Source organism: Sprattus sprattus, assembly GCF_963457725.1.
Source record: "Sprattus sprattus genome assembly, chromosome: 8".
Lineage (NCBI taxonomy): Eukaryota > Metazoa > Chordata > Actinopteri > Clupeiformes > Clupeidae > Sprattus > Sprattus sprattus.
The window spans coordinates 33503529-33526028 of record NC_137927.1 but is presented as its reverse complement, the minus strand read 5'-3'; the positions used below and the strand labels follow the sequence as shown (position 1 = coordinate 33526028).

Below are 22500 nucleotides of genomic sequence, written 5' to 3'. Positions count from 1 at the left end.
CTACAATACCAGCCTTTGTGATACTCTTAAATTGCTCTCAGTGTGAAATAATGCTAACTGAGATGACTAAGATGAGGAGTGTTAATTAACCAATCAGCAAGGGCAATGGGAATGGAGATGCACCAGAAACAATGGCTGCTCTCACACACACACACACACACACAAACACACACCTGCCCACGAACACACACACACACACACACGCACACACACACGCACATTATGGGGCAATGGGAATGGAGATGCACCAGTAACAATGGCTGCTCTCACACACACACACACACACACACACAAACACACACCTGCCCACGAACACACACACACACACACACGCACACACACACGCACATTATGGGGCAATGGGAATGGAGATGCACCAGTAACAGTGGCTGTCATCATGTGTTGTTTGGAGAAAGGGGTTGGGGGAGGGGGGGGGGGGGGAGACCGAAAACTGAACTGTAAATATCCTACTGGAGAACAGGGCGAGTTAGGAAGCTGTAACGGCCTTAAAGGAAGTGCTGGGAAGGGGAAAAGCACGCCCCAGTTTCAATCCACAAGAGGCGAGCGACCATGGTGCACACACACACACACACACACATACACACACATGGTGCATTTGATTTGAAAACAATGAAAGGGGACCAAATTAGACTGCAAGACAGAGTGCAAACCCCCAGCAATCAATAACATGCCTGGGAAGGCTGGGCACCTGTGATAGAATGGATTCAAGGGAAGCAGATCACCCTAATCCTCAGGAAGATTTATTTTTTGAATCGGAGGAAATGGTACATCAAAGACAACAAAAGCCACAAGAATCCCATGCAAGTTAAAAGACTGCAATCCGCTCAGAAAAGCATCAGGGATAATGAAGTGGAGGTCCAGGAGAAATGGGAGGAGGAAAACGCCTTACGTGGCCCTGTACACCACTGCATTTAGGATTAAAACCCTATTTTGGTGCCATAAGATACGTGTTAGCATGCTAGCGACAGGAGGTGATCTCATTTGGACTGATCCAGTCCAGACGTGAGGCAGTGAAGCTGAACTCCGTGTGTGTGTGTGTGTGTGTGTGTGTGTGTGTGTGTGTGTGTGTGTGTGTGTGTGTGTGTGTGTGTGTGTGTGTGTGTGTGTGTGTGTGTGTGTGCGTATCCAGACGTGAGGCAGTGAAGCTGAACTCCGTGTGGATTTCACTGCATGGCACATGGTTCCACACCGCCCCTTCGTCAGCTGCTTCATTAAGAACCTTTTATTGAATACATCAGCTGGATCAACCTAGACGCGTGTGTGTGTGTGTGTGTGTGTGTGTGTCTGTGTGTGTGTGTGTGTGTGTGTGAGAAGCTGAACATCAGCTGGATCAACCTAGACGCCGCACTGGGGCTCTGCTGCATTGTCACATAGAGGTTCCTTCAGCTTTGACAGTGATCATTATATGCTCTGAGACTCTCTGCGTGTGTGTGTGTGTGTGTGTGTGTGTGTGTGTGTGTCTGTGTGTGTGTTCGTCTGTGTGTGTCTGTGCGTGTGTGTGTCTGTGTGTGTGTGTGTGTGTGTGTGTGTGTGTGTGTGTGTGTGTGTGTGCCTGTGTGTGTGTCTGTGTGTGTCTGTGTGTGTGTTCGTCTGTGTGTGTCTGTGTGTGTGTGTGTGTGTGTGTGTGTGTGTGTGTGTGTGTCTGTGTGTGTGTGTGTGTGTGTGTGTGTGTGTGTGTGTGTCTGTGTCTGTGTGTGCGTGTGTGTGTCTGTGTGTGTGTCTGTGTGTGTGTGTGTGTGTGTGTCTGTGTGTGCGTGTGTGTGTGTGTGTAAAACACAGAGAAGAGCACAAAGGGAAAGAAAGGAATATAGACAGACATGCAGAACAGAAATGAAGAACAGAAAGAAAAAAAGAGCGAAGGGCAAGGAAAGGATCAAACAGAGCAGTCGATAGCGAGAGCGTCACGAGCTTGAGGCCACGATCAATCCTCCGCTGGATTCTCTCCTCTCCTCTGCACTCATTTTGCTGTTTGTTGAAACAATGTTGTTGAAATCCACATATTGTTTTTATTGTTTTTCACCTCAGGAGTCCACATTGAGATCTGTGTCGTGTATTGTCTCACCTCTCTTTCAAAGGTGAGCCGAATGGTCAATGTGAGCTCTTCTTCATTGTCTGTTGAAGGCCAAGGGGCTTTCCACGACTTTAGAAGCTTGTAATAAGCTTTTTTAAGATTGTGTCCGTTTTATTCAGTCAGATAAACTCATATAGCCTGTGCACTGTCTCGGTTTCACCTGAATACTGTACTGGTTTCTCAGCATACTCAGGTGTAAATGATGGTATTTTTCAGCATACTCAGGTGTTAATGTTGGTTTTCTCAGAATACTGTGGGTTTTCTCAGCACACCCTCAGTGTAAATGTTTGGCTGAAAACAGCCCAGCAGCCCCCTTTATCCACCTGGCTCTGACTGCTGCTGTCTTTGTGCCTGAGGCGCCTATGAGATAACCACCGCTCTCTTGCCATGCTGTCTTTGTGCCTGAGCCGCCTGTGAGATAACCACCGCTCTCTTGTCATGCTGTCTTACTGCCTGAGCCGCCTATGAGATAACCACCGCTCTCTTGCCATGCTGTCTTACTGCCTGAGCCTCCTATGAGATAACCACCGCTCTCTTGCCATGCTGTCTTTGTGCCTGAGCCGCCTATGAGATAACCACCGCTCTCTTGCCATGCTGTCTTACTGCCTGAGCCTCCTATGAGATAACCACCGCTCTCTTGCCATGCTGTCTTTGTGCCTGAGCCGCCTATGAGATAACCACCGCTCTCTTGCCATGCTGTCTTACTGCCTGAGGCGCCTATGAGATAACCACCGCTCTCTTGCCATGCTGTCTTACTGCCTGAGGCGCCTATGAGATAACCACCGCTCTCTTTCCTGAGGGCCAGTCCTGGACCTCCGTGTCAGGCGTGTGATGAGAAGGTGTACGTTATTAGTGCACACCGAGGATCAGTCGCTCTTCGATAAGTGTCCTCCCAACCTCTCTCCCCGCTTCATCAGATATTTATGAGGACTTTAATAGTTCCTTCCTTCTCTGGTTTCTGAGGTGAGTGCTGTCATGCTGCGTTATGTTGAGCTGCGTGCCTTCTCTTTCACAATAATCTCAGATGGCCCCGCCTCATGTGGATGTCTTTATTCATATTCAATTAGGAGTGTGTTTGTGTGTGTGTGTGTGTGTGTGTGTGTGTGTGTGTGTGTGTGTGTGTGTGTGTGTGTGTGTGTGCGTGCGTGGATGTCTTTATTTATATTCAATTAGGAGTGTGTGTGTGTCTGTGTGTGTGTGTGTGTGTGTGTGTGTGTGTGTGTGTGTCTGTGTGTGTGTGTGTGTGTGTGTGTGTGTGTGTGTGTGAGTGTGTGCGCGTGCGTCAGTGGATGTCTTTATTTATATTCAATTAGGAGTGTGTTTGTGTGTGTGTGTGTGTGTGTGTGTGTGTGTGTGTGTGTGTGTGTGTGTGTGTGTGTGCGTGCGTGGATGTCTTTATTTATATTCAATTAGGAGTGTGTGTGTGTCTGTGTGTGTGTGTGTGTGTGTGTGTGTGTGTGTGTGTGTCTGTGTGTGTGTGTGTGTGTGTGTGTGTGTGTGTGTGTGTGTGTGTGTGTGTGTGTGTGTGTGTGTGTGTGTGTGTGTGTGTGTGTGTGTGAGTGTGTGCGCGTGCGTCAGTGGATGTCTTTATTTATATTCAATTAGGAGTGTGTGTGTGTGTGTGTGTGTGTGTGTGTGTGTGTGTGTGTGTGTGTGTGTGCGTGGATGTCTTTATTTATATTCAATTAGGTGTCTCTGAATAATGAATTGGCTAACATACCAAGATTTGCAAAAGACCTCCTTTGCTTCTCAGCTGTCATTGAACTTCTGAAAGAAATATCTGGTAGCTCTAGTATATATTTGCATTTTTCTTATGACATTACTACACCATTAAGTACTGAGTAACACACAAACAAACCTTCCTGCAGAACATCGCTGTCAAACAGCCACATTCTGAAAATAGCATGGGGTTGATTTCAAACTAAGTGGAGTCACTGAACCACGTAAACACTGTTTAAGAATCCTAGCACTTAGCTAGTTCATGTTGCCAGCACTTAGCTAGTTCATCTCGCTACAAGAGATATAATTGTGCTGCTTCTCCTTTTTACTCAAAATAGTAGGCTGTTCTGAGCAATGAATGCTCACTTTCACAAGGGGGGTTAAATTAAAGTGTGACCAAATGTATACAATTAGAGGTTTCTTACTTAAGCTGAAGTCTGCCATAGAAAGGATGCCTGTTTGTTCTATGATTGACACTGCAGGAACACCAAGAGGAGCCGACCCACACGCGTCGTTAGGATTAGCCTTAAAAACATCCTTTTTCTCCTCAATCTCATCTTCTCAGCGTGTTGGTGTGTGTGTGTGTGAGTGAGTGTGTGTGTGTGTGTGTGTGTGTGTGTGTGTGTGTGTGTGAGTGTGTGTGTGTTTGTGTGTGTGTGCGCGTGTGTTTGTGTGTGCGTGTGCGTGTGTGTGTGTGTGTGCGTGTGCGTGTGCGTGTGCGTGTGTGTGTGTGTGTGTGTGCGTGTGTGTGTGTGTGTGTGTGCGTGTGTGTGTGTGTGTGGTGCAGATAGTCTGCCGTCGCAAATGGGTTTTGCCACCAGCGGTGAAAGATGGATCCACAAACGCAGAGTAAATGAGGTGATCTCCATCATGAACTAGAGCAATCAGTCTGGAGTGTGTGGAGAATGATGTCTCTGCTCTGCTGTACTGAGACCTTATTCATCAGGGCCTGAGAATGATGGAACATGGCCGCATACAGCCCCTAGCATAGCCTTCAGCACAGGAGAGGATAGCCTGCCAGCCATCTCTCTGTCAGGTCCCCTTATGATAGCCGAGTAAGAACGCAGCTACAATCATCCTGTTCCAATTGTTTTTCTCATCACCATTTACCACTGGAGCTGACACCTTGCAGCTCTCCTTGTATCTGAGCTGGATGTGACCGTAAGCACTAGATTGGTAAATGTTCTTAATAAGAGGTGCAAAAACACAACAGATATCCATAGAAATCAACTTGTTTGGGATTGTCATCATCATGACGTTCCATTATAAGTTAAAGTGAAGGAATTCCATACACTCACACTCCCCAGTCATCTGGATGTCTCCAGCGGAATACCCGGATGTAATTTCCTGTTTGACAGATTTGCCCTGGACTGATGCAAACGGCTTTGGTACCAAAGCACCTGAGTGAGCTAGCGCTCATTACAACTGCCTTCAACATGATATCCACTGGTAATACTTACCTACTGGAATATTCTATCTATTCTCTGCCATTCCCCACTGAGTGGCCTGAGTGTAACTGTTTCTATATACCTGGAAAATACATCAAATCAAACCTTTTAGGGACAGATTTTAATATCCACATGGACTATGGAATTAATAGCTTTACAATTGCATGACTATTGGGTTTTCCCAACATGTAAACACGCCAACTCATTACCACAACCACATCATTGACCTTGTATGTACACATGGCTTAGAAGTGGACCACCCTATAGCTCTACCTCAAAATACTGCCCTGTCAGATCACTACCCAAAATACTGCCCTTTCAGATCATCACCGAATTACATTCAACATGCAATTAGAACTCTGCGCAGCATCGGAATGAATTGCTTATCTGACAAGACTACAACAGAACTCCTGTCGATACTACCACCCGCACTTCCCTCTGCTCTTACTCCTGGCACTGAAAGTCTTGTGAGTACATCCCGACCTCATATCGACCTACTAACTGATGGCGACACGAGAGTGCTTTGCTCAACCCTTGACACTGTTGTACCACTGAGAAAAACAGAAAAGACTCGCCCCATGGTACACTGACCAGACTCCTGCACTTTAACAAATTGCTCGGGAACTTAAAAAAAAAGGTATTTCACCTGGCATGGAAGGATAATCTTGTAAGCTATAAATAAACACTTTCTGATACGAAATCAGCTTACTGTTCTTCATTGATAAAAAAAACCCATTTATAGGATAACTAAAAAAACACAATAAAATCGAACATTCTGTTTATACAACCTGTAGCAGTAACAAATTCATGACCTTTTTCAATAACAAAACTTTAAAATGCACTATAGGAGGCAGCGCCCTCTGCTATCAAGCCCTTCACACACACACACACACACACACACACACACACACACACACACACACACACACAAGCTCTTCTCCTAGGGAATAATCTGCTTCCATTTGAGATGCAGACAACCTTTCCATATTCAGATCAAGTCTAAAGTCATTCCTCTTTAGTGCCTCCCATAGTCATTAATAATGCATCAAAAACCTGCCACCTGACGCAACGTTCTTCACTTCTTCTTGTAAGCAATGCTGTTGTGTTTAGCAGCAGTGGGCTACAGACAGCCATGTTGTTGTGTTTAGCAGCAGTGGGCTACAGGCAGCCATGTTGTTGTGTTTAGCAGCAGTGAGCTACAGACAGCCATGTTGTTGTGTTTAGCAGCAGTGAGCTACAGACAGCCATGTTGTTGTGTTTAGCAGCAGTGAGCTACAGACAGCCATGTTGTTGTGTTTAGCGGGAGTGAGCTACAGACAGCCATGTTGTTGTGTTTAGCGGGAGTGAGCTACAGACAGCCATGTTGTTGTGTTTAGCAGGAGTGAGCTACAGGCAGCCTTCAGGGTTAGTTAGGGCGCATGTTGCGGTAGTTGCCAGCTAGTTGTGCACTGCTATTGTATCCTACCACCCTTACTATGCATGTATAACAAAAAAAAAACACCTAGCCAGCAAACCTAACTAAACACAAGTCATCACAACTAAACACACATACAATTCCCAACATCAGTAAAACTGGGCTGCAGACACTGTTGTACTGTGAAGGAACACCTTGATTGATCCTAATTGTTCCTCATCACCATATCCATACACATTTATCCATTAAGTACATTTACGCGTATTGGCATTGAACTGTACCCTCTCACTTGGTCTGTTGCCCACTTAGCTGTTCTACGATACCTGATCGCTCTCTCCCAATCTTATCCTCTATCACCGTTATATTTTTGTATGTATTGTGTACATTTACCACATGTATGCTGTTTACATTTACTCTTCTTTTTCCATTTCTACCCCGGCTGGCTTCAAGCAGATGGGCCCCCCCCCCTTATGTACCAAAGTTCTGCTTAAGGTTTCTTCCTGACTAACAGGGAGGTTTTCCTTGCCCTGATGCCATTGTGCTCTAAGAGTGTTCAGGCACTGGACACTAGTAAGCGCCTTGACAATGTTATTGTTTGACGCTATTTAAATACAATTCAATTTAATTCAATTGAATCTTGATTCCAGCATGTTCAGTAGCCGGTGGCAACTGTGCAATCTCTCGCCTAATGGCTTCAGCTGCCTCCTCTTGACAGGCAACACAGATGTATATTACACGCTGAAGGCCAGACGAGGGAGAATCTTTTGATAGCGCTCAATTGCAACCAGTGTAGTTGCACTATAATGCTCTAATCATGCCTGCTAGGCTTCTATCAACCTGAACTGTCTGAGATCCTCTACCAGCCCTGGAACTAAGATGGTCTCCATTTTGTAACTGTTTCAATTACATAATTGATGTTTTCACTGAGGGTGTCAGGAAAGACAAAAGGAGAGAGAGAGAGGGGGAATGAGAAAGAGAGATAGAAGAGGGGGGGTGAGTGACAATGACTCCTAAGTGCTCTCTTCCACAGAGAAACAGCGGGTAATGGTGGGAGGGATCAAATTAGATCAGGAGAAGAATAGTATCATCTGAAGCCTGCTTCAGACACCATTCAAAATCAGTCTTCCATGGAGGAGAGGCTCATAATGTGATTTTAAATATTCAGGAGCAGAAACATAATCTAATAGATAATGATTCAGTAATTACAGTAGCACCATACTTACACTTCATCACCGTAGCTCAAATGGGTCTGATGGTGAGGAAAATGTCAATTTGGCGGCTTTTCCCCTCAGAGAATCTCTCACTGTTTCAGGGGGGGCGATAATTAAATTGATAGCACTGCTTTCTCTGTGGGAGAGAGGACATCTTCCTTTCCTCTCTCAGTTTCACTTTCACCCTCTTGATCACTCTTGTGTGTGTGTGTGTGTGTGTGTGTGTGTGTGTGTATGTGTGTGTGTGTGTGTGTGTGTGTGTGTGTGTGTGTGTGTTTGTGTGTGTGAGGCACTGTGTGTGTGTGTGTGTGTGTGTGTGTGTGTGTGTGTGCGACACTGTGTGTGTGTGTGTGTGTGTGTGTGCATACTCCCAAGTGTCTTCTCTCCTCACTGTTTGTAAAAGTGAGCAGACCTCCCCCTCATTAGTCTCTGTCTGATTCCTCTGGACTCTTTGTCCTTGTGTATGGATTTAGGGCACGGGTGTGTGTGTGTGTGTGTGCTTCTAGCATTGACGATGGATTTTGGTCTGCCCTCCCAAATTTCCTTTCCAATCGTCTCCACTTCACTCATCTCCTCCTCTCTTTCCCCTCGTCTCTACTCCTCTCCACTCCTCCTCTCTGTCCTCCTCTCTTTCCCCTCGTCTCCACTCCTCTCCACTCCTCCTCTCTGTCCTCCTCTCTTTCCCCTCGTCTCCACTCCACTCCTCCTCTCTGTCCCCTCACTCTTCTCCCTCGTCTCCTATCATCTCCACTCCTCCTCTCTCTCCCTTCACTCTTGTATAAAGGTGCTAAATGGCAGCTCCTCCATCCAGTCAGACACAGGGCCATGCATCAACCAGTGTTTGTTGAATCAGAATGTGAGTGACATGTCATTTCCCTCTGGCTGGATGGACTGAATGTTATCAGCTCTTGGCATTGAACACCCCTCCTTTAATTTCACTTAATATTTAAAAGGTGTCACAGATTGCAATATGGCCTGCGCTTTTGCAGTTTGGCCCCGTAATGAATTAAATTATATCCGAGTCATTTTCCTGCTTGTCCTTCCAAGGCTCCTCAATGTCGTCCACAACTCATGGCTCACGGATTCTCTCTCAGTTACAGGGTTAGCTTGTGATAGTGTTGCCAGAAGATAGTGTCTGATGTGTATGTCTGTGTGTGTGTTTGTGTGTGTGTGTGTGTGTGTGTGTGTGTGTGTGTGTGTGTGTGTGTGTGTGTGTGTGTGTGTGTGTGTGTGTGTGTGTGTGTGTTAGACAGTTACATGGTTAGCTTGTGATAGTGTTCCCAGAAGATAGCGTCTGAAATTATCAGGAGGAGGTAGAGATAGATAGAGAGAGCGAGAGAGAGAGAGACCAAGAGAGAGAGAGAGAGAGAGAGAGAGAGAGAGAGATAGAGAGAGAGAGATAGAGACCAAGAGAGAGAGAGAGAGAGACAGAACAGTGTCCACTGGGTCACTAATCATTGCAGATGCATTGGTCTGGACAGAATGCTGATGTACATCATGAGCACTATCATTTTTAGCCCATGTTTTTGGAGTTCATGGAGTTTTAATAGTTTTAATAGCTGAACAGGAAATGGCTGTAATTTGCATCATTTCAAACATCCCAATGATTACTTCTTCTGACAGATCACCCAAAATATTTGCCATATTATCAGCATTCCATTAGACTTTGGCTGATAAGTGGACACGATGATAGAAGGCTTTCTTAAAGGTATTTGTCATGTTGACATGTTTGTCTGTCAGGCTCCCTGAAACAACATATATTTTACTTTAGCTCTTACTTGAATTCACACAAACACGATGATGAGAATGATTAAGCAGTCAATCATTTTTTACATTGAGGGTGAAAAACAATATGACAGTATATGTAGTGCTGTGGATTGGATTATGCTGTTTAAATTGAGAAAACTGGAAAGAACATGCCGAAAACATGGATATTGCTCGACTCAATATAGCTAGACTCTGATAATCCTTCAGACAGTGCTTTGTACTGTATGAGCACACAAAATGGCTAGAGCGATAGAGCCAGTCTACGGGGAAGAGAGAGAGATTCAGTGATACAGCCAGTCTATGGGAGGAGAGAGAGAGAGAGAGTGAGAGAGGGAGGAGGGAGGAGGGAAAGGGAGAGTGATAGATAGCTACAGTGATACAGCCAAAGAACTTCAAGTTCCTCAATCTGTCAGTGCTGTGGTGAGAGGAGTGCCTTGCTAGGCTTGACTGGATTACTCTGGGCTGCTCTGGGCTGCATGCTTAAGCAAGGATTTGAGATCTGCCCATCTCCCATCTCCCATCTCCCATCTCTCTCCTCTCCTCTCCTCTCCTCTCCTTTCCTCTCCTCTCCTCTCCCCTCCTCTCCTCTCCTCTCCTCTCCTCTCCTCTCCTCTCCTCTCCTTTCCTCTCCTCTCCTCTCCCCTCCTCTCCTCTCCTCTCCTCTCTCCTCTCCTCTCTCCTCTCCTCTCCTCTCCTCTCCTATCCTCTCCTCTCCTCTCTGCCAGCTGCTCGTTGCTGAAGTGAAACTCAAAGGGCCCTGCTTTAATTAGAGGGTTTGTTTAATTAAAGGGAAACTGTTTGATGTGCGTACGTGCTATTTGCATTTGCTGTCCCAAAGCCGAGCGACCAGCGGAGGGAGAGATGTTGAGGGCGCTCTTCTGCTTTGCCCTTTATGTGTCACAACACTACACGCCATCTGCCTCCCCTCTCCAACTCCACACACACACACACACACACACACACACACACACACACACACACACACACACACACACACACACACACACACACACACACACACACACACACACTTGGCCCATTGTGTGTGTGTGTCTGCCTCTCTCCCTCTTTGTGTGTGTGTGTGAGAGAGAGGGAGTGTGAGTGTGTGTGCATATGTCTTTGTGTGTGTGTGTGAGAGAGAGGGAGTGTGAGTGTGTGTGCATATGTCTTTGTGTGTGTGTGTGAGAGAGAGGGAGTGTGAGTGTGTGTGCATATGTCTTTGTGTGTGTGTGTGAGAGAGAGGGAGTGTGAGTGTGTGTGCATATGTCTTTGTGTGTGTGTGTGTCTATACGCGTGAACATTGATGCTTAGTGACCCTTCAAGGTCGGCGTCTCAGCAGTGTGTTGACGAGAGTGGCCCTGACCAGGCGTTCACCTTTCAGACCTCTGGTAGCTGCAGCTGCATCGATTGCCCTAAACTCCCACACACACACACACACACACACACACACACACACAGACACACACACACACACACACACACACACACACACTGCGCTGATAGTGGGACAGGAGTTTCTAGGCCACCTCAGCAGCTCCCCTCAGGCTCCCTCTGAGCACCTCCTCTCCTTCTCTCCTCCTCTCCTCCTCTCCATGCATATTCTCCTCCTCTCCATGCACCTCCTCTCCATAGTCCTCCTGTTCATGTATATTCACCTCCTCTCCTCCTTTCCATGCACCTCCTCTCCATAGACCTCCTGTTCATGTATATTCATCTCAGACATCACTTTCACACTGTGGAATGCCTGAGGTCATTTAAGCTAAACACATCTCACACGTCAGAGCAAGGCAGCCCTATTAAATGTTTACACTGTAAACACACAGCGAACACACACACTGAACACACACACTGTACACACACACTGTACACACACAGTGAACTCCAATTAAGAGATCTGATACATGTGCTCTGTCATTTGCTTTGGTTGATATTAATCATCCCTATAGATTTATGTTCAAATGATGTAATACATTATTGGATGTTTGCTATTTTCTTAGTTGCTGTTGTTGGTATCTCTAATTATCTGAGAGAAAAAAGGCAGGATGATGTGCGATATTCAAACTCTGTGTTCTAGCTCTGTGTTGTAAACAGCATGGTGGGCCAAGTGACAAGCAAGGCAAGTGTCTGGGATTCCAATCAGACCTGAAGGCGCCCGGGCAGTGAAATGGCATGGTTGCATAGCAACCCCTCTCTAATGGGCAGGTGAACATAATCACTGAGGTGGGGGAGGCTCTGAATAGTTTTAATGAGCTTCCTTGAGCACAGTAAAGAGCAGGTGTGATGAAATGACTCAAAACCGCTGGCCTTCTCTCCTCCTCTCCTCCTCCTCTCCTCCTCTCCTCCTCCTTGAGCACAGTAAAGAGCAGGTGTGATGAAATGACTCCAAACCGCTGGCCTCCTCTCCTCCTCTCCTCCTCCTCTCTTCCTTCTCTCCTCCTCTCCTCCTCCTCTCCTCCTCCTTGAGCACAGTAAAGAGCAGGTGTGATGAAATGACTCCAAACCGCTGGCAGACGCCAACGGGCCTCCCTGCTGAAAGGAGTTATCGTGGAAACAGAAAGTTTCATTTGGATGTACTCTCTACTCTCTGCACATGAATGGCAAGAGAACAAGTGTTCCGCTGCCATCTGCGCTTTATTAGAGAAGGCTTGGCATATCACTCGGCTCTACTGTTGTTTTAATTGTCCTTCCTCTTTTCTCTCCCTCTCTCTCTCTCTCTCTCTCCATCCTCTTCTCTCTCTCTGTCTCTCTCTCTCTCTCCATCCTCTTCTCTCTCTTCATCCTCTTCTCTCTCTCTGTCTCTCTCGCTCTCTCCATCTCCCCACAACCACCACTCACACGCACTCTTGCTTTATCACCAACTCTCCCTTTCCCCCTCTATCTCCCTCTCTCTGTCTGTCTCTCTCTTTCCCCCTCTACCTCACTCTCTGTCTCTGTCTTCCTCTCTCTTCGAGTCCTCTGTTCTGCCAGGAGTCGTGTACTCTCTGGCAGTTGGCATCGCACTGTCATGGCACTTGTCAGAGCTGTGTACCCGAGCTGGTTGCTCTCTCAGAGCTTCTCATCATGGAGATCCAGCGTCTCCATACCTGAGAGGAGCTGTCATTGTCACCAGCCTGCCGCCGCTGCCGCCGCCACCTCCTCCTCCTCCTCCGTCCCCTCCCGTCTCCCGTCTCCCGTCTCACTGGCTCCGTCTGCGTCTCCTCCCGTCTCCCGTCTCACTGGCTCCGTCTGCGTCTCCTCACATGTGCTGCCTCCTCCTTCATGCTCTGAATAGTACGCTGATGTGATTTTTTTTTGGCCTTTTTAAACGGGCTGCTTCAGTGGTCATAAAAGGCATTGTGTGACACAGAGGCTTAACGACAGCAGGAACATGCTTCGATGTAAAGCAGAGCTATAAACACAGCGTGTTGATCATCTAGGCCACATTTGGAAAGCTTCGTCTGGAGGAAATTATACTATTTTAGGGTTTTAAGGTGGTTGAGACAGCACATCCATGTCACAATATAAATACTTTCTTAGAAATTCATGAATGGATAGATTGATGACAGCACACACTATATGGCCGCCTTGCAGGTCGTCTCCTGAAATCCATTAAATACAACATGAATTTACTGGATGAGACAGATGTTGAAATCCCCTCAAGATTCAGCCCTGCAGTTCCATAGTTGATTGTCTTGGTCTTGGACTGTTATGTCGATTTGTCAGTATGACCACTTGATTCCGCTGTAGTACATATATCTTGCTGCAACTGACAAGCTGAACAAATACAGATGTATTTACATTACTCAGCATTGGGTAAAATAGACATTTCTTTATTTTTACACGATCAGGTTGAATAGTCACTTGGCTATTTTTTAATTTTTTCAGCATCTGGCTAGATGGGCATTTCATTATTTTGAAAAATGGTATGTGGTGTGAAAGTTATTCAGAAGAAGAAAAAAATGCAGGCAAGAAAGAAATAAAGAAAAATTGGAAAGACAAAAAATCTTTTTTTTCTGATCCGTTTGTTTTCAGGCTGTGCATAAGTCTTGTTTTGTTCTGTTAGTTTGCTCCACTGCAGACTAATCTTCCTAAATTAAATTCAGTTTGATTTCCTGTCTAAATCTGTAGCATTGCCTTGTGTCACACCACAGTAATGCACACACACACACACACACACACACACACACACACACAACGTCACACACACGCACACACACTTACATACAAACACACACACACACACACACACACACACACACACACACACACACACACACACACACACACACACACACACACACATACAAACAGACACACACACACACATACTTACATATATACACACACACACACACACACACACCACAGTAATGCACAGTCACTGTCTTTCAGCAGAGTGAAATTGAATTTGAATTCTGGGCTTTACTAGGAAGTGTTACACCGATATCAGACCTCAGAGAATAATCCCCTCCAGCCTCTTGCGACACTGGAATCACACATTCAGAAATAACGAGGGGATTTGTCAACTTAACGGTCCCAGATGGCGTTAGTCGACCCAGGAAGCACGGCTGATAAAAGTCCATGTAGCAGTGCTAGGCTCTCAGCACACCAGCTAGTGTACTGTGGCTCTTTGCACACCAGCTAGTGTACTGTGGCTCTTAGCACACCAGCTAGTGTACTGTGGCTCTCAGCACACCAGCTAGTGTACCGTGGCTCTTAGCTCTTAGCACACCAGCTAGTGTACTGTGGCTCTTAGCACACCAGCTAGTGTACTGTGGCTCTTAGCACACCAGCTAGTGTACTGTGGCTCTTAGCACACCAGCTAGTGTACTGTGGCTCTCAGCACACCAGCTAGTGTACTGTGGCTCTTAGCACACCAGCTAGTGTACTGTGGCTCTCAGCACACCAGCTAGTGTACCGTGGCTCTTAGCTCTCAGCACACCAGCTAGTGTACCGTGGCTCTTAGCACAACAGCTAGTGTACCGTGGCTCTTAGCTCTCAGCACACCAGCTAGTGTACCGTGGCTCTTTGCACACCAGCTAGTGTACTGTGGCTCTGTGTGAGCGGCATGTATTCCCTTATCACAGGGTGACTCACACTGTGCTCTTAGTCAATGGCAGAATTACAGTTTTGTATTCCAATGAGTCATTGGCGGAAAATGAAAATAAGATTCTGAAATGGAGCAAACAAGGTGCCGCCAGCGTCTTGAGAGAAAAGGCTTACCTTCACATTTTGCTGCAATATAGAAGTGTCTCCTGCAAGAAAAATAAGATAAGGGGTGGGACTGAAGTCAAAGTAATGAAATTCATGTACAGTATCATACGCTCAGAATAGCAAAGCAGTATGATGGTGTGTTTGTGAACAACTGTATGAGATAAGTGTGTGTGGAACTCAATGCAGTATTCACCGCTCGAGAGACTAAGCGCCTCTGATCTAATCAAGCATTCATTATAGTCAGGTTGTGTTTGGGAAACCTATTTCACATATCCTCTTTCTCTGTGAAAGGGCAGTGTACTGTATATCTGCTTCTGGGTGTCAATCTCTTGCAACAACTATGCCTACTCGAAACATGACATCGGTGAGTGAGTTGGTAAGGTCAGTAAGAAAAAAGGGAATAACATGCTGCCAGTTTTCAGTATCAGTTAAAAAAAAAGTAGTTGGTCTTTAGAGGGCGTTCTCTGTGTGAGTGTGTGTGTGTGTGTGTGTGTGTGTGTGTGTGTGTGTGTGTGTGTGTGTGTGTGTGTGTGTGTGTGTGTGTGTGTGTGTGTGTGTGTGTGTGCGTGTGAGTGTGTGTGTGAATGAGCGCACGTGTATGAGTGTGTGTGTATGTGTGTGTGTGTAATGCCTGCAAAGGATATAGTGTGCCAAAAGTTCCACAATTGGATCCATATTTTGACAGAGAAGCATTCTGGCTTACTTTAGATCACATTGTTGGTCAGATAATGGTTTGACCTGGGCTAGTGCTAGTCTCTGAGCAAGAAATGGTACAAAATGTGCCTTTGGGTCTCTTGAGCAGTGATTTACCCTTTCAGCTGTGTTTTCTAGTAGAAGTATCCCATCGGAAAAACAAAGATGCAATTACAAATCAATGTGTGTCGCTCACAATCCAAAGGCATTTCTTCTCCACTAGTAATTATAGAGGATTCTGATTACATACTGGGCAAGATGGAGACTGATGATGAATACACATTTTTTTGCTGCTGATTTTAATTTATAAAATGTCCAGCAGCTGCAGAATGATGCAGCTTTCCCAATCAAAGGAATACATTGATGTGCGTCATATCTCCTGTGTGTGTGTGTTTGTGTGTGTGTGTGTGTGTGTGTGTGTGTGTGTGTGTGTGTGTGTGTGTGTGTGTGTGTGTGTGTGTGAGTGTGTGTGTGTGTGTGTGCCCTACCACCTGAGATGAATGGTATTGGTAGTTATTGCCCTAACGTAACTCGCCGCAGGTCCCCATTCAGTCGTAAGCCACCCCTATGTTTGGTTATCCTTTCACAAGCAATTGAGTTCCTTGTCCTTCTCTCAGTTGTGTTCAAAGCAGTGGCCACCCAGAGAGGTCAGTGCTAGCTGGTGTGGGAGTAGGGCAGTGCTAGGTGGCTGTGGGAGTAGGGCAGTGCTAGCTGGTGTGGGAGTAGGGCAGTGCTAGCTGGTGTGGGAGTAGGGCAGTGCTAGCTGGTGTGGGAGTAGGGCAGTGCTAGCTGGTGTGGGAGTAGGGCAGTGCTAGCTGGTGTGGGAGTAGGGCAGTGCTAGCTGGTGTGGGAGTAGGGCAGTGCTAGCTGTTGTGGGAGTAGGGCAGTGCTAGCTGGTGTGGGAGTAGGGCAGTGCTAGCTGGTGTGGGAGTAGGGCAGTGCAAGCTGCTGTGGGAGTAGGGCAGTGCTAGCTGGTGTGGGAGTAGGGAGTAGGGCAGTGCTAGCTGGTGTGGGAGTAAGGCAGTGCTAGCTGGTGTGGGAGTAGGGCAGTGCTAGCTGGTGTGGGAGTAGGGCAGTGCTAGCTGGTGTGTGAGTAGGGCGGTGCTAGCTGGTGTGGGAGTAGGGCAGTGCTAGCTGGTGTGGGAGTAGGGCAGTGCTAGCTGGTGTGGGAGTAGGGCAGTGCTAGCTGGTGTGGTAGTAGGGCAGTGCTAGCTGGTGTGGGAGTAGGGCAGTGCTAGCTGGTGTGGGAGTAGGGCAGTGCTAGCTGGTGTGGGAGTAGGGCAGTGCTAGCTGGTGTGGGAGTAGGGCAGTGCTAGCTGGTGTGGGAGTAGGGCAGTGCTAGGTGGTGTGGGAGTAGGGCAGTGCTAGCTGGTGTGGGAGTAGGGCAGTGCTAGCTGGTGTGGGAGTAGGGCAGTGCTAGCTGGTGTGGGAGTAGGGCAGTGCTAGCTGGTGTGGGAGTAGGGCAGTGCTAGGTGGCTGTAGTCAAGCAGGGGATGAGGGGGATGAGGGGGATGAGGGGTTAGTGCCTCTCTCTGGCGATTGACCATGGCTGCTCCGCTCCGCTCTATTCTGGGAATGGTGCCCCGTGTCACGTGCGGCCCTCTCTGTCGCCGGGGGAGCGGCCGAACACACACACACACCCACACACACACACATTCACACACACACACACACACACGGACCTCTGTGCCTCCGCTGCGCACTGTAATGAGTTTTACTGCCTCAGCCCTCAATCTCACACCTGCACTTTGCCTGCCAGTACGGCGGGATCCAGAAATGACCCCGTGAAAAGCACTGATGGAAGCGTTGCCTCCCCTCCTCTAAATTCCCAGCATGTGTCGTCACATTGGCCCAGACCCCATGGGGCGAATAATAACAGACCCAGCGCAAGTGTGTGTGTGTGTGAGTGTGTGTGTGTGTGTGTGTGTGTGTGTGTGTAGCCAAAGAGGTATAATTTATTAAAGTAAATAACTGTCAGTCTTCTGAGCCTTTTGTTTACAAGTGGAGCAGCGATTCTGTCAGACAGAACTGCTTTCCCTTTAAACCATTCCTGCCCGAGCAGCACAGCACAGGACGGCACGGCACGGCACGGCACGGCACGGCACGGCACGGCACGGCACGGCACGGCACGGCACGGCACGGCACGGCACAGCACACACACACACACACACACACACAGACACACACAGACACAGCTCAGCACAGTACTCATTGAGATGCACGTCCAGGGCAAGTGTGTGCTCTGAGTCTCTCAGGACTGGAGGGAAAAACAGGGAAAAGGAGATTCTCCTGGCTGCTTGACTGAGTGTGTGTGTGTGTGTGTGTGTGTGTGTGTGTGTGTGTGTGTGTGTGTGTGTGTGTGTGTGTGTGTGTGTGTGTGTGTGTGTGTGTGTGTGTGTCTCTTGGCTGCTTGACTGAGCCTGGTTCAGAATGGCATTCCAGTTGGATCCAGTTTGGGAAATGTACTGTGTGCATTTAGTGTGAAGCTTCACATAATGACCGTATGAGTAATTCCCTATGAATGGAAAACTATTTAAGTCCTGCCACCAAATGTCATGAGTCCCAAAAGGAATGTAAAAGACATTTGGTATTTTCAAAGGGAGGTGGAGTTTATTACCGTACCTGGTTCAAAGTAATGGCCCTATATATTTATATCTGTATTGTGTCAGATGAAGTGAGTCCCATGCACATACACGGCTGGGAGTGGTCCCTCTAAAGGTATCAGTGGCCGCACTATTCTCAGTGTGTGTGTTTGTGTGTGTGTGTGTGTGTGTGTGTGTGTGTGTGTGTGTGTGTGTGTGTGTGTGTGTGTGTGTGTGTGTGTGTGTGTGTGTGTGTGTGTGTGTGTGTGTGTGTGTGTGTGTGTGTGTGTGTGTGTGTGTGCACTATTCTCAGCACTACTCTCATAGAGAAAAGTGCAACTTGCAGGATTAGATCAAGGCTGTGCAGCAGAAGGATAGATATGAATCCAATACTTTACCTTGTAGTCATGGATGATATTACATGTGTTGTAGTCATGGATGATATTACATGTGTTGTAGTCATGGATGATATTACATGTGTTTTAGTCATGGATGATATTACATGTGTTGTAGTCATGGATGATATTACATGTGTTGTAGTCATGGATGATATTACATGTGTTGTAGTCATGGATGATATTACATGTGTTGTAGTCGTGGATGATATTACATGTGTTGTAGTCATGAATGATATTACATGTGTTGTAGTCATGAATGATATTACATGTGTTGTAGTCGTGGATGATATTACATGTGTAGTAGTCATGAATGATATTACATGTCATACAGTCGCGAAAGTATTCACCAACATCTTTGTGCACTGCAGTAGCACCTAGATGGATCTGATGCCTGCAGATCAACACTTGGCCTTTAAGTATAGACGGATCCCAAGAAATGAGCCTCGTATGCATCTATACTATTTTATTCTATTCTATTCTATTCTATTCTATATCTAATCTATGCAGTAAATGAAAGGAATGATATTTCATTTGAGACAGTTTCTCCATTCAGCCCTCCACTCCAGAGGAATACCTCAGAGAGGAGATGCTTAACCTTCAAGAAATGATGTATGGATCTCTTTTGCTCCTCTGTCTGACCTGATTCCATCACCAGTCGACTCACTCCTACAATGTCTTGCTTAATGTGATTTGCAGTTAAACACTTCTAAGGATGACTTTCAGGGTACATTAGCATTGGGATGCAGGGATTTTGAAGTGATGTGAAAGTGAAAAAAAAGTCCTCTCTATGGCAGAGGTGGTGTAGACACACACAATCTGAAAACCACCTTTGCATTTAACCCATCCAGGGAAGTGACACACGCACAGTGAAGTGAGGTTACACACTAACCCGGAGCAGTGAGCTGCCTTTGGCGGCGCCCGGGGAGCAGTGATCGGGGTTAGGTGACTTGCTCAAGGGCACTTCGGCCGTGGATTTTTCCTACTGGTCGGGGATCTAACCGGCCACCCTACGGTTTCCGGCCTGAAACCCTAACCAGTAGGCCACGGCTGCCCCACAGAGAGCAGAAGTGGGGCTGATGTGGCCTGATGCACTGGAGACAGGAGGGGTGGTTCTCCTGATGCACTGGAGACAGGAGGGGTGGTTCTCCTGATGCACTGGAGACAGGAGGGGTGGTTCTCTGACAGAATTTCTACTTCATTGGGTGTCTCAAAAACAAGGCCATGCACTTAGCTGGATTCTTAGCTGGGTCACTCACTCTGTATCTGACCAAAACGCTGTGCCTCTCTCTCTCTCTCTCTCTCTCTCTCTCGCTCTGTCTCTCGCGCGCTTTCTCTCTCTCTCTCTCTAACTCTCTCTCTCCTTTGAATAAATAAGACACAACTCTACACATGATGTTCAGTTAGCTGAGGAACATGTCACTCTGCATTAGAGTCTCACCAACCATCAGCCCAATAACAGGAATGCTTTGCAACCATGGGAACAGCACACACATGATGCAGTCGGTGGAGACATTCTTCCATTACTCAGTAGAACAAATCACCTTCTTCTTGATTTCAAACCGAGAGGAGTGTAAGCATGCCGGTTATTCTTAAAGAAGCCCAACCGATGAGGAAGTGAACTAAGCTGCAGCAGCCATATATTTCTCAGCGACAGCATAATCACATGGAAGGCTAATTTTATTGGTCCTCATAACGGAGTGCTTTTAATGTTAGTAATCGCATGCTTCTGCAAGTCTTTTCAAGGGCACTTCAGTTTTAAAGTACCTCATGACAGTCAAAGTGACTGTAACTGTTGAGTGCCTCAAGTAGCTGTTTTCCGGAACATACTTTTACTGCTGTTGCCACGACAGCTGGAGATGAAGTTTTGAAACTGTGATGTTGGTGTGACTCTCTGTAATGGTCTGTGTGCTCTGGCCATTCACACAGTTTAAAATGCAGGCCTTCCATTCTGCATTGATAATGTGCAGGAGAAGTGGTTGGACAAACTACCTGCATTTCCATGTTCAGCCATTTCAGAATTCATTGAGCTATGTAAAATGCTTAAAACATTAATAGTAATGCATTGACGTCTCCAAAACATTAACATTTTGTGGTCCATAGCCAGAAATAGAGCTTCACCTCCATAAGTGCTTCAAGTTCTCGTCCCAATCCTGGCAATTAAGTGGAATAATCACAACACTAATTACATTACTAAAACTTCAGCTAACATTTAATTTTAGTGCACTGTAAGCTTGGCACATATTGGCATGCATGCCATCTATGACATTAATATATAATAATTAGTATACAGGGATATTTGTGAAGGCAGTTTTCAACTACTGTCAAGAGTCATGAATGCATCTGAAGCCCTAGAGTAATGTGGTACTCGTAAAAAAAAAAAATTCTCGCATCCCTTAATACTTGTAGAACAATTTAATTAGGTGGTGTGTGTGCACATTTCAGGGAGTGCAGTTTTGACTTTCAGCAGAAGTGACTCTTTAGTGTGCCATTGTCTCCTTAGATATAGATGAGTGTGTGTGTGTGTGTGTGTGTGTGTGTGTGTGTGTGTGTGTGTGTGTGTGTGTGTGTGTGTGTGTGTGTGTGACTCTCTGGTGTGCCGTTGTCTCCTCAGATATAAATGAGTGTGTGTGTGTGTGTGTGTGTGTGTGTGACTCTTTGGTGTGCCGTTGTCTCCTCAGATATAAATGAGTGTGTGTGTGTGTGTGTGTGTGTGTGTGTGTGTGTGTGTGTGTGTGTGTGTGTGTGTGTGTGTGTGTGTGTGTGTGTGTGACTCTTTGGTGTGCCGTTGTCTCCTCAGATATAGATGTGTGTGTGTGTGTGTGTGTGTGTGTGTGTGTGTGTGTGTGACTCTCTGGTGTGCCGTTGTCTCCTCAGATATAAATGAGTGTGTGTGTGTGTGTGTGTGTCTCCTCAGATATAGATGAGTGTGCCACCCAGATGCATTACTGCCAGGAGAACACTGTGTGTGTGAATCTTCCCGGAGGCCATCGCTGCGACTGCCTGCCAGGCTTCATCAGACTGGATGACTACTCCTGCACAGGTAGGACACACAGGCTTCTTACCTTAGGGTCTGTCCCCTGCACTCTCTTACCTTAGGGTCTGTGCACTGCACTTTTTTACATGATAAGACCGGTAGTAGGGCACACAGGCTTCTTACCTTAGGGTCTGTCCCCTGCACTCTCTTACCGTAGGGTCTGTCCCCTGCACTCTCTTACCTTAGGGTCTGTCCCCTGCACTCTCTTACCGTAGGGTCTGTCCCCTGCACTTCTGTACATGATAAGAACGGTAGTAGGGCATCCAGGAGGAATCTTTTGAAGTGATCTCGCCCCCCCACTCTGCCGTGTCCCTGCTTGCCTGTGTTGGGAGTCTGAGAGTTGCTGAGTGCCATTTGCCAGAAGAGTGCAAGATGCCACACAAGCCCCCTCGATCTCTAGTAAAAACACTTTGTACATCAAGTGCCAGACACATGCCCTTCAAACTGGCAGAGACGAGTGTAAGTCAAATATCTAAAAAGTGCTACTAAATCTTTATCCTGGAGAGCTGAAAAGTAACCAACGATTTATGAACCATCTAATCTGGCATACTTACTGTGTGTGTTCTTATGAACCATCTAATCTGGCATACTTACTGAGTGTGTTCTTATGAACCATCTAATCTGGCATACTTACTGTGTGTGTTCTTCTACTGAACCATCTAATCTGGCATACTTACTGTGTGTGTTTATTCTACTGCGTTCCATAGGACAGATTGCTGGAATGAAACCTAAGGTCATCATGTCCTCAGAATGTTTACACAAGCATTAGCATATACATACAGTACATACATGTCACTGCGCTAAGCATGAGCATATACATACAGTACATACATGTCACTGCGCTAAGCATGAGCATATACATACAGTACATACATGTCACTGCGCTAAGCATGAGCATATACATACAGTACATACATGTCACTGCGCTAAGCATGAGCATATACATGCT

At 46.6% G+C, this 22500-nt stretch overlaps 1 protein-coding gene across 1 annotated transcript in view; it reads left to right on the top strand.

Annotated features, from left to right (window-relative positions):
* LOC308369242 (protein kinase C-binding protein NELL1-like) overlaps positions 1-22500 on the top strand; it is a gene marked incomplete at both ends in the record, with an annotated part of 169134 nt that overhangs the window by 86746 nt on the left and 59888 nt on the right. The window contains one exon of the mRNA XM_080843584.1: positions 21432-21557. Within this exon, the coding sequence (XP_080699710.1) occupies positions 21432-21557 (126 nt within the window). The remainder of the gene's footprint in view (positions 1-21431; positions 21558-22500) is intronic.